Consider the following 16,231-nt stretch of genomic DNA (forward strand, 5'->3'; position numbering starts at 1 on the left):
CCAAGTAAAGTTCTGCTTGTCTAGAGTACACCCAAGTTTACTTAAATCCCCCATACAGTTTAAATGTTTATTTCAATTTGTATAGTGATTAGCATGATGATGTCATGTTTCTACCATGATAAAATGTCCTACAGTGTGATGCAACTTTGTGACATGTGTAGTTGATTGGTTTTGGTTGACTTCCAGACGACTGATGCTATATTTTTAATTATTCCAATGGATGGAAAATCAAGCAATCATTCTATTAATCCTTCACTATCCATGCAAAACAGTCATTGTGCTGTGTCAGCATCTTTTGTTTCTGAGAGTTTACTATCTGTGCATGTAAAGCATCCACGTTGTCGCTGGGAAATAAAACAGTTTTCAGAGTGACAAAGCATATGTTTGTGTAAGTTTAAGATCCGGAAAATTATAATGCCACTTTCAGATAATCTGAGCCTATTATACAAATTTTTAATGCATGTGAACTTGAAACTTGGCCTCCTCTTTTCCCTTTAAAATGCTTGATATTTGTTGGAGGAAAACATTTTTATTTCTTGTGCCTGCAGTTCAATTGGTGACCTTTAAGGAAACTAAGATTGTTGTGAAGGACATCAACTTGGCCACCTTTCAAGTTTCATACAGTTGCATGCTAGGTTGTCTCTTTAAATTTGCGATCCAAAAATTAAAGAGTTAGAAACAATATTCAAACAGTTTTCTGTACTTTTCCTCCATAATTTTTGGCAGTTCTGGGACATTCAAATCACAGTGGTTGGCAGTACCATTTTTTAGCTTCTGCTCACCAAAACTTCAAAAAATGCCTCTATGTCTTCAGAATGCCAAATTAAAAAAACTAACAAAGACAAAGTTGATCTTTTGTCTGATGATTGGATGCAGACATGGGACAGCAGAACTTTACTTGTAGATGCAGCTACATGTACAAAGAAAGTGTTTGATTACAAATCCCTATTCTCACAGCACAAATTAACCATGAAATATCACAAAACAAAAGCAACGTCAAGTTTTTCCTGTGCCCCCTACAACCTTGCATCCAAGTTGAATGGTCAGTAGACAACTAACAGTCCCTAGTAAAAACTTTCAGAGGAATTGTGTTCACATAGCTGGGAGAATTACCTGTAATCATGCACTTTCTTTGTAAATATAGCTACATGCTTAAATTGAAAGGAGAAGTGTTGTGAGTATCAAATCCAAAACCACTGTTTGAAATTTGTTGTTTGTCCTTTACTCAATTGACCAAAACTCAATTCCAATAATTGGAATAAAAGTTGAAATAAAAGTTGTCCAATACATAATACATGTAAATTTATGCAATTTTAGTTGCTGAGATAGCAGTACAACATTTGTACTAAAATCTCAATGTGCTTGCACATTTCACAACACTTCTCCTTTAATGCTTGGTTCACTATTGACAGAACAAAACAAAAGATTATCTACACTGTCCAGCTGGTCACCACTTGAGCAGTGCACATCTTCCATCATCTCATCATGCCTCTGATCCTGTAATACAAATATGCAGACATTGAAAATCAGGTCCACTAACTCAAATTTTACACAATTATTGTTTTATAGATAGCTAGACCATTTTTTTAGAAGAAGAAAAAAAACCAAGGGAAGCAAATGTCAGGGTTATGTTCCAAATACCAAGTCTAATGTACTGTTGTATTACAGAAGAATAAAACTTGCACAGGTTGAAATTCTGTACAAACTCCTTTAACCCCTCAAATGTGTCAATCAACAAAATCTAATGCAGAAATACCACATGGTCAGGTTACAGCAGTTTCATTTTTCAGACGCCCTTGTTTCAAACAACATTAAAAATTAATGCCAACTCTAATACATTGTTCTATGCCATGCCCATACTGTTGCCATTCTATCATGCTCTTTGAACAACAAGTCACCAGCTGTCCAGTTTCCAAAGCACATCTGTGTCCTTACTTTTCAGTAAAAATTTAAAACAAATTGACTTATTGCTTCACCATATTTAAAATTTAATTTTAATTAATGGGTGCACCTAATAATTGCTTTTGAGTCATTTTGGTTTGAAACCCTTAAAAATTAATGGACATGGATTGTAAGAGAGTAATGTTTGAAAATGGCATTGGAAAATTATTCATACTCTGGTCTGGAATTTTGTCAGGATTTGTAGAACCGATGGAACCTCCCCTCCCAATCACCAAAAATTGCGAACAGCACCCCCTCCCCCCAACTTCTCATTGTATCGTCCCCGCGAATATTCAAACTTGGCGCTAACAAAGTTAATTACCCTAATTTTAAAAACAAGGTTACAACTTTAATGTAGGAGTTAATTAATCAAACTCTGTCATTACGTAGAGCTTTTAACCCGTAAATAAAACGTTATTTCAACTTCCAAGAAGGCCTACCTTCGCGATGTTTTCCCGCTGAAGCTGAGTCAGGTCGCATTCAAACACAATCTTAGAACTCGGCAAACACCTGAAACACGGCAAATGTGGTTTCTTTATCACATTTTAAACACGTCTAAAGCTTGAACAACAGTGATAACGAAGTAAAAACGCAAATTTTTTCAACAAAAATACCTTGAAATTCAGAGATGTAAAAGCTTGCGGCCAGGTTTGGTTTATGGGGTTGCAGAGCCTTTTGGGTCAACAAAATTTAACACGTGATGACACCACGTGGCAAACTCGTGACAAAACTCAATCCCAGGCCAAGTGAGCAGGTTTTTGGCACCTGATTCAGATTTGCCGATAGAATCAGTTCCTCTGCCAGCATATCTGTAAATTACTTTTTCAAGCAGGTGGACAGTCACTACCTATCTGAGTTTTCTCGACTTTCTTGACTTGACTTTGGCTGCCTTCAGCTCCGCTAGATAGTAGATTCTCGTGCAGTTCTGTTACCTCAGTAACTCACTATTGTGAAGCAACTTGTGAACTAAAAGATAAACTAGGTGACTTAAAGGGGAAGTATCACGAAAATTTGCTGTCATTTCAAAACCCAAAAATGTTTGACTGTCAGCAGAAACAACGAAATAATTGTCAAGTTTGTTAAAAATTATCACCCCAGTGCAATAAAACTGTCGATTAGTGCCTCTGGCCAGAGACAGAGTAGGCCGGTATGGATTGAAACTTGAAAAATATTAGGTTAATGTTTTTCAAGTTCTCGCATTTTTGTTTCCAAAATGCGCTAGAACAGATCACGAGTTGTTTCTTTCAAGAATTGAGTTGATTTCGGTCCTCTCGTCGTTCTAGAATTATTTGGCAGCTGATTGAAGGTCTTATTTCATCATTTTTAACAAAAGATATCAAAAAACCCATGATACCTGTACATGCAAAACTACCAAATGATAACTGACAGAGAGAATTTAAACGTAAAAAATTGCTGCGTTAGTTTACTTACTTTCATTCCCGTGCGCAGCAGGCAGGATGGACTGGTTACAAAGATTGATGGGTAAAAACACGCAACACGCGCTTGATCCACGCGAGTCCCGCACGTACGCGTTGTACGCATACGCGCAAAAATCTCTTACCATTCCTCCATCAAGGGGATTTTCCACAGCAATTTACGCTGACTGGAAAGACTGACAGGCTGCCAATATTTTGTGAAAGTTTTAAGATTGGAAGTCTTTAAGAAAAGAAGAAAAGGCATGTCGTGTACAGAACAATTAGTAGTTCTTGGGCCAGATTTTGAAGTAACAGCAATTGAGCGAGAGCCTAAAATGCTAGTTATTCATTTTGGTTCTCAGAGCGCAATCCTCGATATCTTGATCTGGTGTTTCATTGGCTTTCACGATTCAACCACGTGACTCTAATGGGTGTCATTTATTGGCTAACGCTTTCTGAATTATTATTGAGTTTCAGAATTAGATACTCACTTTATAAATTATTAATTTGTTTGAGGATTCACGAGAAAGAAAGGATTGACAAAACACAAGATCACGAATTACCAATGAATAAATACGATTTATTTTGCACAAAATAGTTTGTATTTACTCAGGAAACAAAATCTGAACATTTTCAAAATACTTCATGTCTTCACTGTCTTTGCTCAATAAAGTAAAAATATCTCCTTAACAGTTTAAAACTGTAAGAGAATTTATCTTTTTTAAGTTATAACTACTGGCACACCAGCACTCTGATAAATAGTTATTGTAATCACACTTAAACAATAAATACTCACTCGGAATATTTACAGATCATCTTTTTATCTTAATTGCTAGATCAGTGAAGAGCTATCTGCATAAATACTTCAGAAGACTGCAAGCAGTCCCTTTCTGGTCAGTCGAGAGAGTGCGCTCACGGCACAGCGAGACTGGAGCGAGGAGAAATAAACGAGAAGAGACTTTTTCCCGCCTCTCCACAAGCCCCTCTCCGCTCGTTCGCTCCAGCATTTTCGCGCGACCTCTCAACTATCCAGAAAGGGACTGCTTGCCGTCTAATACTTCAGTTATCTTCTCAAATATTTTCATCTAGCATAAATATGTAATTATAAAGGATAAAAAAATGTTTCACGAAAAATAGAAGCGTTATGTTCGAAAGGCATGGCCTTAGACTGCGAAGGCCTGAAATCCACCGTACTAAAAAAAAATGGCGACTGGCAAATTTACGCATAATTCTTAGCGCACAAACCCCCAAAAACGCTCATAAAAACACAGAAAAAATTATAAAAACGTCAAACCTAGCATAAACAATGTTGTTAGAGCAGGGACGAATTCCGCAAAAATATGGCTTTCTATGTGCCTATTGGCTGTGTTAGGTTCGCAAGGTATTGTGGTAGAATGAACAGCCGCCATCTTTTTCCGCACTGTGGATTGGCTAGTTTGACTAGAGGTGGATACTGGTAAATATTGGTGAGGTAAATATCTACCGTTATTTACCGACATTGAGGTGAATAACTGTTTTAGTGAAAGGTGATTAACACGTATGCTATCAGTATGTAAAAATAAATTAAGGGGGCAATTCACCTAAACGCCATTTTTCTGCCACTTGACATGGCTTTAACGGCAATTTCTCATTCACGTTTCAAGCAATCCAAAAACCCTATCATTATCCCGTGAATCTGTGTTGTGGGGTATTTTGTAAATTTTTGGGTGATTTTTGGATATATTTGGGAGGAGTAGTTTTTTTTAGAAGGATTGGTTAAATTAAGAGAAATAAGAAATATTGAAGATTTAGTGAAGTTTTAAAATTAGAATTTTTATTTAATAATCAATAGACGGATACCAAGTTAGTCCACTAACAACCCGGGGTGCTCTTGCGTGGGTATCAACTGTCTGTTGGTGTTCCAAAAATCATTTTCTTTCTTCTATCCCTTCTTAAAACCTCTTTAAATTTCATTCAAATTTAGGTAAATTGCCCCCTTAATGCAAGTACATATTCTAAGATAAGCAAATTTCATACTATCTCGCTCTGTCATTTTTAGCATTAACCAATAACAGCTTCCTTGGTGCTTTTTGCCTATTTTTCGCTTGTTTTCCCTGCGTTGTTTATCTTCTTCTGATTACAACCTGTGTTGAGAAAAAGACTATTTTAATGGTGCGATCTTGCTGTTCGTAACCAGCTGATGTTTTGAGGTGGGTGGGGAACTGAAAACATGAAGGGATAAGAGAGTTCCTTTCCTTTACGCTGACATTTATCACGTACAGTTTCCATGCAGGTTCCGTTGCCAAACCAAGTTCCACCTGAGAAAACTAAACTAAACTATTGACCTTTTGCTTGAATTTCTCAACTCAAGTCTCTCTCGTATTGTTTCCAAATTTGAAGGTCCTACTGCATATCTTCATGCTCCCCAAAAGGTTTCACCTAAGTGTTTTGGTTTCGTTTTGCTTTCTATAAAAAAAAAAAAAAAAAAAAAATCCTGTGCTCGAGTGTTGGGCAATGGAACCAATTACTATCCCTTTCGGGTACCCCCTTGTCTCCTTTGAAAATTCCCTACACTCAGCCACCCCACCCCCCCAAGTTTTTAAGGGTATCCCCGGGCTTGCAGAAAAAGCAAACAAATAAAATTCCAGGGAGGAGGGGTTACTCCATACATTGGGAGTCAATTGGAATAATGGCGAAGTAGTGCAACTAACGCGAACTTTTATTTTTAAGTACGTTTTCGTTGGCGTCGCTGCTGTGGTTTCTTAACGTCCCTAATATCAGCTATAACGGCGTTTATGTTTTAGAGATGCTACGCTTATGTTTTGTCTTATTATAAAATTGGCGACTTAAGCCGCCATTACACGTTGAAACTTTTAGCTGAAACTTGTGTGCAACGGCGCTGCGGAACAAGTTTCAGCAGGCGTTGCACCGTGTAACATAGTCGTTTTCGTGAAACTTTTTCGAACTTCCGTTGCGAGACAAGTTTCACGAAAAGTAGAACCGCTTTCAACTTCTGCAACGGCTCGCAACGCTCGCAGTGGTGAAAAGACAAGAGTTTCAAAGTGTAACACCACTTTGTGAAACTGGTCTCTTTCGCCGTTGCACACAAGTTTCAGCTAAAAGTTTCAACGTGTAACGACGGCTTTAGCCCCTATCAATGCAGCATTCAGTGTGTATTTGCAGTGAAAGTTGCTACAGTACACTTACTCTTGTTGGTTGCATTCTATATGAAGGAGGACGTGAGCCTCTTACTTGAACCCATGCAGCGCCTCCCACAGGCCGACCTACAAAGTAAAATAAAGACAACGTATAGGTGCGCATTGCGTACAGTTGGTAGTGCTGTGCACATGCTGCGGACCTGTTTGTTTACGGACACTCACTCACTCACTCTTACATGTCTGACGACATAGTGGGTAGAGCACTATACAGTGCACTACCCACAAAAACGAAACATGAAAAACTTTCAAAAAAAAATTGTCCAAAAATTGACGGCAAAACCGAAAACTGTTTCAACATTGAGGGGGGAGGGGTAGAGTCGTGCACACACAAAGATGTTCCAGAAAACTACTGCCAATCGACACCTGGTGTTGAATCGAGAAAATACTATACTGGACTTCTGAATTCAACTTTCTAGTGTACATAAATTACCTCCTATTACCGAGGCACGAATTAATCCGCCAATCAGTTTACCTGTAGTGGGCCTTGTTAGCAGAGTTCTGGATGAAACAGGACTTGATGTTTGCCTGTCAAAAACAGATAAATGCAAATATGAAATTACAACGCAAAAGTGTAAATTTCTAACTTTTGATTATCAGAGTTCAGAGCAATGTGAACGTGTAATTAAAGTGATTCCAATCATACATCATAGACAGCACCAACGCCATTGTTTGATATTTCCTATTAGAGAACTGGCCCTGGTTGTTCAAAGAGCGGATAGCTTTATCCAGTGGATAAAATGTATTGGTTGGATCCGCTGGATAACGATTTATCGGCTAGATAGATCTTTGAACAACTGGGCCCTGAGCTGTAGCGTCCACAGGCGCAGCTCTATATTCTGCAGCTATTGCTTCCTTTCAAGTAATGGGATAGTCAAAACTACTTTTCTTTTGGCCGATACGTCTGCTTCTTTTAGTGACCTATTACTTTCCTAGTAATAATATTAATGGTCAAAATATTATTGAGGGATAGCGACAGAACGTGATTTGAACCCACCTAAATACCAGTTTTCAAACCGATTCATTTTCTGTATGCACTAGATATGTGATTTTAAGCTTGTAGTGATCAAACGTGTTTGCCTTCTTGTTGTCGCTGCGTTGCCATATATCTTTATACAAAAACCTCAGACTACATCCTCTGAATTGGATAAGAGTCCCCATTGCCCTACAAAAGTTAATGTAAAGAACTGGGCCCAGTTGTTTAAAACCTGATTAAGTTAATCCTCCGTTAAAAACTAGTAATAATCAAAGATTAGGGAGGGCATTCGATGATCTCGATCCCAGGCTCTCTCTTTCTTGTCAAGTTGGTGATGATGTCATCCGCCCCTGCAAAATCTGCGGGGGATGCCAGATACGCGTCCAAAGATCCATTCATTCATTGTCCCACACAATCTCGACTCCAAACGCAATTAGGAGTGCGTTCTTTTTGGGTCAAACGCAATTTTAAAAACATTGTTAACGAAAGAAATGAAAATGTTGGTTAACTTTTTATCATGGATTTGCGTAAACCAGCTTTCGAACAACCGGGCCCTGAACTTAGGATATTCATGTCTGATTAATTAGAGCGGTTTTCAGTTGAGAGTCGAAAGTAATTTCGCATTTGCTTTGGTTTTGCATTACTACGCTCTGTGATTGGTTAAAAAAAACTCGCGCCACTTTCTCGACCAATGAGTATCCAAACCAAAACCAATCGTGTTTTCCGCGTTTTCCCGCGCTTGGCGCCAGTTACATGTATTTCCTTCGAATTCTGATTGGCTCGTTGTGTTGTTTACATCTGTTGCGATTGGCCAGAGTAATTACTTTGGTCTTGGTTTTACGACACTCAATTGGAAACCTCTCTATTGTAGCAGTTAATTATCCTACCTTGGGCCTCTCAGAGCAGGAGACGACTTGGGGCGTCTAAGGGAATCCAAACCTTCCATCCACCCCGGTAATGGTACAGACACATGCCTTACAGAAGCACTGTTAATGTCCCGACCGCCAGCCAACCATCGATCCGCCTGTCTGAATGGAACTGCACTTGGTTGGGTTGGTGATGAAGGTCTCTGTGGGGGAGGGGAGGTCGGGAGGTTTGTAGTCACCCTTGTAGTTGCACTCCCCACCCTGGAAGGAACTCCACTGTTTGCAGCTTTTTTGATTACTTCAGGCGTCTTCCAAGCATTTATTCTGGCGTTTTCAGTGTGGGAAACCATTTCTTCCATGTCTGGTAATTCTGGTGAAAACTGACATGTGTTTGGTTCTAAGTTGTCCACGGAATCATCATCATACATGGCGTCCATCACAGGGACATCTTCCTCCATTTCCTTCCTGAATAAAGAACGAATAAACAACAGCAACAACAAAACAGTTTGGTTGGACAGGCAAAAGCTAATCAATCACTTTTTAACACCACCCGAAACTTATGATATAATTAACATGTTACATGACCCAGTAGTTCAAAGCTACAGTCCTCGCCAAGTTAAGTTGTGACACTTTACAGCCAAGCTAATAGTTTCCTTCCCGTGCTCCTATACCCCAATGAATGTTGTTTCTTCGAATTCTTCTAGCCAATCTTGTGAACCAACATTGAGAGGCCAGGCTGACGAGGCAGGGCCGTACCTAGGATTTTTTGTCTTGGCGGGCAAACTCCGCACACCCATCCACAGGGGTCTCGTGTATACAGCCAGGGTTTCTAGTTGGACGTTTTTGTTTTCACCCCTACACAGAAAATTAGTGCCTCTAAGACCTTTAAAGAAATCAAAACACACTGATGCTTTTTGTCTTAAATTTTGATGATTTATTATGGCATAAACACCTTGTTTAGCTCGAAATTGCCTTCAAGGTCTCTGCTACACAATGATGATTTATATACCATCTTAAACCCACGCTATACTGTGAACAGCATATCGTCCAAATCCGCTACAAATACTTGGGAGTAGCGCAGGCCTTTAAAAACCAATTTACTTTGAATTTAGCTCTGAAAAATACCTACTCGTGTCAGCTAGATTTAAAAATGCCAAAACATGCGCGAGGGAGTCGCGTAGGCTTGTCACTCTTTATTTACACAATTCTAAACCACAGGCAGCCCAAATTACAAAATCATTATTTTCACAAGAAAACTTGTACTGGCCTTTGCCTCCAAAGATTTTCCAAAATATTTATTTGGAATTCACATTGAATGGAGATTTTTTCAGTCAATTAGTCGATTTTCTTGTGATTTTGGACCAATATAGCTACAAGAAATAGCTGAGCAAACTCAAACACTATGTTAGAAAAAAATGAGTTTTCCTGGCGGGGGCAGCTGCCCCCTCTGCCCACCCGCTATGTACAGCGCTGCGAGATCTGTCCCATGTAATGTGACTAAGACTATAGTTTAAAGCATGGTGGCTCCTAAGACAGAGGTATTATTGCGCAGTTCATACTTACGTGGGGAAAGCAGATCTTTGCAAGGGCTGCTGGGAATACAAAACGAAAGTCGGGGGTAACCACGCATTTTCCAGAGATGATTAAGCAATAAGAATTCTCAAAAAGCTCTACAATACCTAACAAAGTATCGCATTTTTATCCAAATCGATCGAAGCTTGATTATCTCTGAAAAATGTGTGGTAACCCATAATTTTATTTTTAAATTCGTGTAGCCCTCGGAAAGACCTGCTTTTCCCGTATAATTATAAACCGTGCAAAAAATATACCTGTTTTAGTAGGCACCTTTCTTATATGAAAGCTGTGTTTCTCGGATCATCTGAGATGCGCGTCGTCGTTAAGCTAACCAGGGATTATAGCATTTTTAACGCTAAAGTTCAATAAAGTCTTCTGTTTCCTGCAGTTTGACACTACATACAGGAGCTCAAATGCCAGTATTGAACATTGACAAAATATTATCTTACCCGCTGCTGTCAATGTCTTCTTCCACCAGTTGACCATCTATCAAAAGGGAAAAAAACATGATTCACTGTTATGTGAGTTAAATCTGTTCTGTACAAATTGTATAAGATAGGAGAAGCCCTCCTTGGCTATCTTGTAGGGACCTGGGAAAAGGTTTGGGATAACACAGGTTTAAGATAATGGAGATGGTGTTAACTAATAAACTTTTTCTTTTAATCATCAATGCTGTAGTACAACAGCAACCTTATTACTTTCTATTTTTTTATCTGTGACACAAAGATGTTCGTAGAAAAGGACTCGTTTTGTTGAAATAAGGGCTTTTGGGGCCTAAAAGTCAGTGTGAGTGCATGTTCAAGCACGGGTGAAAACTGTAACGTTTTGCCTTCGAATTGTTTGTTGCTTTGAATCTTCAAACTTATGGGTCTTGATGGGAAAAGGTTTGCAACCTTGTTTGGTATGTAAAAGAAAGCCAGGCATGCTAAAAATCGCGTAATTCCAAGCAAAAAATATACCACAACAAGGCAAATCTGTTAATGTTTCAAAATGTTCCAACTTAGACAAGGAAAACTGCTTTTGCCTCTTCGCTGTCTGTTCATAATGTTGATCGAGTGTAGAATTAGGGGAAAACCCTCTTGGGGTTATGGTTCTCAACAAGGTCTGTCTGTCTGTCTGTCTGTCTGTCATAACAGGTAGATTGGCCATAGTAAAGAGATTTGAGTGTTGACGTTTCAAGCGTTAGCCTTTCGTTCGCTCTCACGGAGGGCTAACGCTCGAAGCGTCAGCACTCGAATCTCTTTACGGTGGCCAATTTACCTTTCGTTATCAACTCTGTTGATAAACCAATCATTCGCTTCTACTCCCCACCAACGCAACACGGCAGTTTCTTTAGAAACTAACCCCCTAACCTATTTGTCTTAACAGGGTCTTTGAGACAGATTGGGATGTTCAAAATACTGGGTAAAGTAACAGTGTTCGATTGACAAAGACGTTTTGGGGACTACATGTATTTGTGACTGTGAGAAGTTAGACATCAGGAATGTTTAAGATTACATGTTTAAGATTACAAGACACTACTGTACACCCTTACTGCATACTGTACCTTTGGCTGATTCTGAATCAACATTTGCTGTCACCTCGGAGACAACAACAGGACTCAACTGAAACGTTAAAACAAATAATGCATGTTAGAATATTTTTACAGTGTATAAACATTACTCAAGGTTTGTATAAATCTACTAGCATCGTGTCATGAATACTGTGATCTGATTAGCAACACTACTTGAAATTTTTTTGACAATTAGTCCACGAGCACCCATTAAATATGAAATGAGAGATAGCCATAAAACACTTCATTTAATCAATATTTAGTGCAGAGCACCAATTGGAGAGATAAAATTCGAATTTGGAAATGTTCGTTTTTGAGGAGAAGGGAAAACCAAAGTACCCGAGCCACATTGGTGGAGGCGAATGTTCCCCAATCATCCCATATATATCTAACAGGCTGAGCGTAATTTAACAAAATAAATGTTGGTGAATATGGCTAATTTCATTTTGTAACAAAGCCCAAAATATTATTTTAAGGCTGCTATTTCTTGGCAGGCATGGAATAACTAAAATTGAACTTGATGTCACACCAGATTGTCCCGCTCATCCAAAAACTGCTCATCCTCATGAAATCCTTCACTGTAATAATTATTATTATTAGCATCAGCTTCCTGGGAAGTTGTCCACTGCACGTCAGCTTCTTGTAAGCACTCACGAACAATTGATCTCACATGATCTGTCACGACAGTGTCACCTGAAAGGAAAAGCAAACAAAACATAACCCTCTAAGGCCGAATAAGGTGGTACAACTTTTGCTTACCCCTGTCGCAAGCGATTTCTAGAGCGCGCGCTGCTCACATCATGCAAAGAGTCGCACACAACTCTCGTCATTCAACATTGCCTATACCTACGATTGTCGTAGGATTTTGAAACATATTTTAAAATCCTACGACATTTTTTGTGACGTACACGACAGCCTAAGCGAGTTGTAGGTTTGATTTACAAAAAAACAATTCGTGTCGTAGGCCTGTCATAAGCTTGACGAAAGTCGTAACGTGTAAATCGGCCTTAAGAAAGAAAAAGAGCAGTCCCAAATAACAACAACAACAAAATTAATAATAATAATAATAATAATAATAATAATAATAATAATAATAATAATAATAATAATAATAATAATAATTGTTAACTGACCTAGTTAAAATGACTCATTAAAAAAGCCTTGACAGTATCTACGTGTTCGATACAATCTAATGTTACAAAGCATATAACAAGTTGAATTATGACAGTCAATGTAGTAATGTTATAAAAAATAAGTTTTGGGATAAGACATATCGAAATCACAATAACAGTGTTTTTGCAGGGTTTGAATTGTGTAGTTTATGTATACAGTGATTTCTCTCTAAGGCGGACTCCTTCAGATTGCAGCTCTAGCTGTCAACTTTGAGGAACATTGTTATTAAAACTACAATTATTTGAGTTACATGTGAAATTCAGCCAGGCCAGAAAAAGCCCTGGTTAGTCCGCCTTTGATACATGTTCAAGAAAAGTTTGCTGATGATAGATATTTGTACAAAGTTAAGTTTTTCTACTTTGTTTTATCACTAAGCTGTTAAATATTAGTAACTTTCTGGAATGACTAAAAATTAAATCCTATCAGAAAATGTCAATCTTTCTATGTTAAAAATGAAGAGCTCTGTGCATGACTCACCTATAGTGCTTTTTGATCGCTTTTTGCTGTTTTAGCGCAGATTCGCCGAAATTTTTGCATGTAGCCTTTTATTCCTCCAGGGAACATTGACTCTATATTTTATCCACTGCTTTGCACTTCGTTTTGTGACAAAAACGGGAACTCTTACAAATTTATTATTTCTAGAGCGCTTTATACTAAGGGCCTAAAGCGCATAAAAGAAATATAAATAAATCACAGGTATGATTTCAGACCAAATTGCACTCCACTCAGTTTAATTACCATAATAAACAAACGGCAAAAAAAGCAAAAGGTGTTGGAGCAATGTTTTCTAAAGAAATTGAGGGCCACAGGGTCAAAAATCTGGTAAATCTGAGCAAAAACAACAAAGAGCAATTAAAAAGCAACACGGGCCCGTTTCCCGAAAGTTCCGGTAACTTACCGGGCCCAAATAAGTGTCTTTGGTGATAAATGTTTCTTAACAGAAGTCAATTTTTGTTAGCTTTCAATACTAAATTTTAAAATTTTATAAATCTATGAAAACATTGGCCAAGTACCATGTTTGTAATCACTGTGTAATCGGCCAAAAAACATTGAAAATATACTTATCGGGCCCGGTAAGTTACCAAGACTTTCGAGAAACGAGCCCCAGGACGGTTAATTATGCCCAGGGCCCTCTAAATATAAGATTCTGTAATTCTTAGCAAATTTTTGGATTTAACCTGACACCTGCTGAAAAAATTGTGCTACTTTTTCTGCGACTATCGCCAAGTACGCTTAGGATAAGGGAGTGCCTTCATTAACTTATTTCCCTACAATACCTGTTGAGAATGTTTCTCCTTCAGCTGGTGAAATGCTGTCATTGTAAGCTGCAGGGAGGTCAACTCGGAGCTGAAGGTTTTGTCTTATAGCATCTGACAGGAACTGAAAAGCTGATCCCTAATAAGTGAATATCAATCAATCAATCAATCAATCAGACAGTCAGACAATGAGTTTATTAATATTAATCAGTCAGTGGACCATTCAATCAATCACTTAGTCAATCGTCATTTGGTCAATCAGTCAACCTGTTAATAAATAGTCAGTTACCATCATAATGGTAATGGCAATATATTTATTATGTACTGAACACATCACAGTCTCATGGCGGTTTAAAATTCTTCTGTGGGGTGACATCGGATGTCTGCATGTAAAGACACCACTGGCAGCCGCTAGCAGTCCATATCAGTCCACGCATGAATGAGAAAGACAGATGAAATCAGAGGTAGAGATAGACCCCCATACCGGGGACTACGTTGCTTACTCTTTTCAAACAGTGTGTGGGTTTTTTTAACTTCCTACAGATTATTAGGAAGAAGGGTTGTGAGGTGGGAACTACGGTTTATCGTCCTTATCCGAGAAGAGTAGCAAGTCTAACCGTTTGCAGATGTCATTACAAAGGCAGCACTTTCTCCTCAGTTATTTTTAAAAAGACCATGAGTGCTAGTCCAGCCGGGGATTTGATCCCGTGACCTACCACACAGTAGTCCGGTGCTCTCCTAATTGAGCTATCCAGTTGGTGGTCAGTCAGCCAGTTAATTAATAAATCAATCAGCAATCGATCAGACAGCCATTCAATGGATCAATCAATAACAGTCAGTCAGTCAGTCAATCAATCAATCGATCAATCAATCAATCAATCAATCAATCAGTTAATCAATCAGTCAATCAGTAACTTTAGAAATCCAATCCAACAATAACAAAAAGCAGACAATTTTAGGTTAGATCTACTAATTTTTGTTAGTCAGCTATTTAGTTTAAAACTAAGTTTAAGATTCTTCATACCATACCTTAGCATCTCTGGAGTCAAGACTTGCTCTTCTGGATCCTTGAAAAATGAACAATAAAGTAGTTTGTAGGCAAACAGTATGTGAACTGTACAATATTATGACATTATCTTTCGGAAAATTTTCGAAAATGGAGTTTGAGCATTACTCGGAATTCCTGATTACAATTAAGCCATCCTCCACCTTCTGGAGACCTAACATTTAATAAACTCTTTGGAAGATTTTTTTTTTTAGGCTAAATAGATCTTTCACAATGAATAATTATAAATTTCAATTTAAGGACGGCGTCTACTGTTGTTACTGCGCATAGGTTCTGCACATCTCGAGATACTCGGGTTTCCTATGGGTGGTGCATACTAATTCAGGAATATTTTTTGCGCGGTTTAAAACTATACGGAGAAAGCAGAACTTAGCAAATGCTTTTGGTATCTCATAAGGAAATTGGGGGTAATCATGCATTTTCCAGAGATAATTAAGCTTCAATTTAGGAAAAACTGCCATACATTGCTTTATATTTTGGCGCTTTTTAGAGATATTATTGCTTAGTTATCCCTGAAAAATGCATGGCTACCCCCAATTTTCTTTTTGGATTCCAATAGCCCTTGCTAAGATCTGCTTTTCCCGCATAGTCATAAACCGGACAAAAATACTTCGGTATTAGTAGGCACCGTCCTTGAAGGGTGTGTGGAACAAAGCCACAAGTGACTTGCGAGAAATTGCTAGATTCTCCTTCCAAATTACCTTGTATTTACTTGGTAAACAAAAGGAGAATTTGACATTCCATCAAAAGACATGTAGGGCTTTGTTCCATGCACTCTTTCACCTTTCACAGTTATGTAACTAGCTGTTAGAGTACAACATCTTGAGTTTATTTCACTTACCTCTACGTCTTTGAATTTCTCTAAATTCCCTGATCAACAAATCCAAACAAAAAAATTCATTTGTTCAGCAAATTGTATTACCTCACAAAACAAGGAAACAGTAAATTGGAAAGGAAGAAATGTTTAATGGGAATGTTTTTTCAGTGGGCTCGCTAGCCTGGAAAGGCAGGAACACAAAACCATGACACTCTTGTTCTACATCACATCCAGATCATTTTTAACAAGGTCTTAACAGTCAACGCTAGTTGAAGAATTTCAACAATTTAGTCTAGCAAATTGAAAAAAAAAAAAAAAAAAAATGGACAAAATTGCATAGGGCATAAGTCCATGACAAGATGATCTAGTGCAGGTTTTTTGAGGAGAGGGGAAAACAGGA

The 16,231-nt window shown here is 38.3% G+C and overlaps 1 protein-coding gene and 1 long non-coding RNA gene across 2 annotated transcripts in view; both read right to left on the reverse strand.

The window, feature by feature from the left end:
• LOC146463748 (uncharacterized) lies at window positions 1-3,278 on the reverse strand. Its single transcript, XR_014856861.1, has 3 exons — window positions 2,556-3,278; window positions 2,382-2,451; window positions 1-1,497 (listed from the first exon to the last, which is right to left on the reverse strand). It is a non-coding gene; the product is annotated as an uncharacterized LOC146463748 (long non-coding RNA).
• Window positions 3,279-5,337: 2,059 nt separating this feature from the next.
• LOC146463749 (uncharacterized) overlaps window positions 5,338-16,231 on the reverse strand; it is a 28,957-nt gene continuing 18,063 nt past the window's right edge. The window contains exons 24-33 of the mRNA XM_085084039.1: window positions 15,856-15,884; window positions 14,978-15,015; window positions 13,970-14,087; window positions 12,049-12,212; window positions 11,514-11,571; window positions 10,417-10,453; window positions 8,414-8,857; window positions 7,026-7,078; window positions 6,543-6,619; window positions 5,338-5,479 (exon numbers count right to left, since the gene is read on the reverse strand). Coding sequence (XP_084940165.1) covers window positions 5,459-5,479; window positions 6,543-6,619; window positions 7,026-7,078; window positions 8,414-8,857; window positions 10,417-10,453; window positions 11,514-11,571; window positions 12,049-12,212; window positions 13,970-14,087; window positions 14,978-15,015; window positions 15,856-15,884 — 1,039 coding nt within the window. The 3' untranslated portion in view covers window positions 5,338-5,458. The remainder of the gene's footprint in view (window positions 5,480-6,542; window positions 6,620-7,025; window positions 7,079-8,413; window positions 8,858-10,416; window positions 10,454-11,513; window positions 11,572-12,048; window positions 12,213-13,969; window positions 14,088-14,977; window positions 15,016-15,855; window positions 15,885-16,231) is intronic.

This window comes from Pavona decussata, unplaced genomic scaffold (assembly GCF_977016875.1).
Source record: "Pavona decussata unplaced genomic scaffold, jaPavDecu1.1 SCAFFOLD_175, whole genome shotgun sequence".
NCBI classification, from domain to species: Eukaryota; Metazoa; Cnidaria; class Anthozoa; order Scleractinia; family Agariciidae; genus Pavona; species Pavona decussata.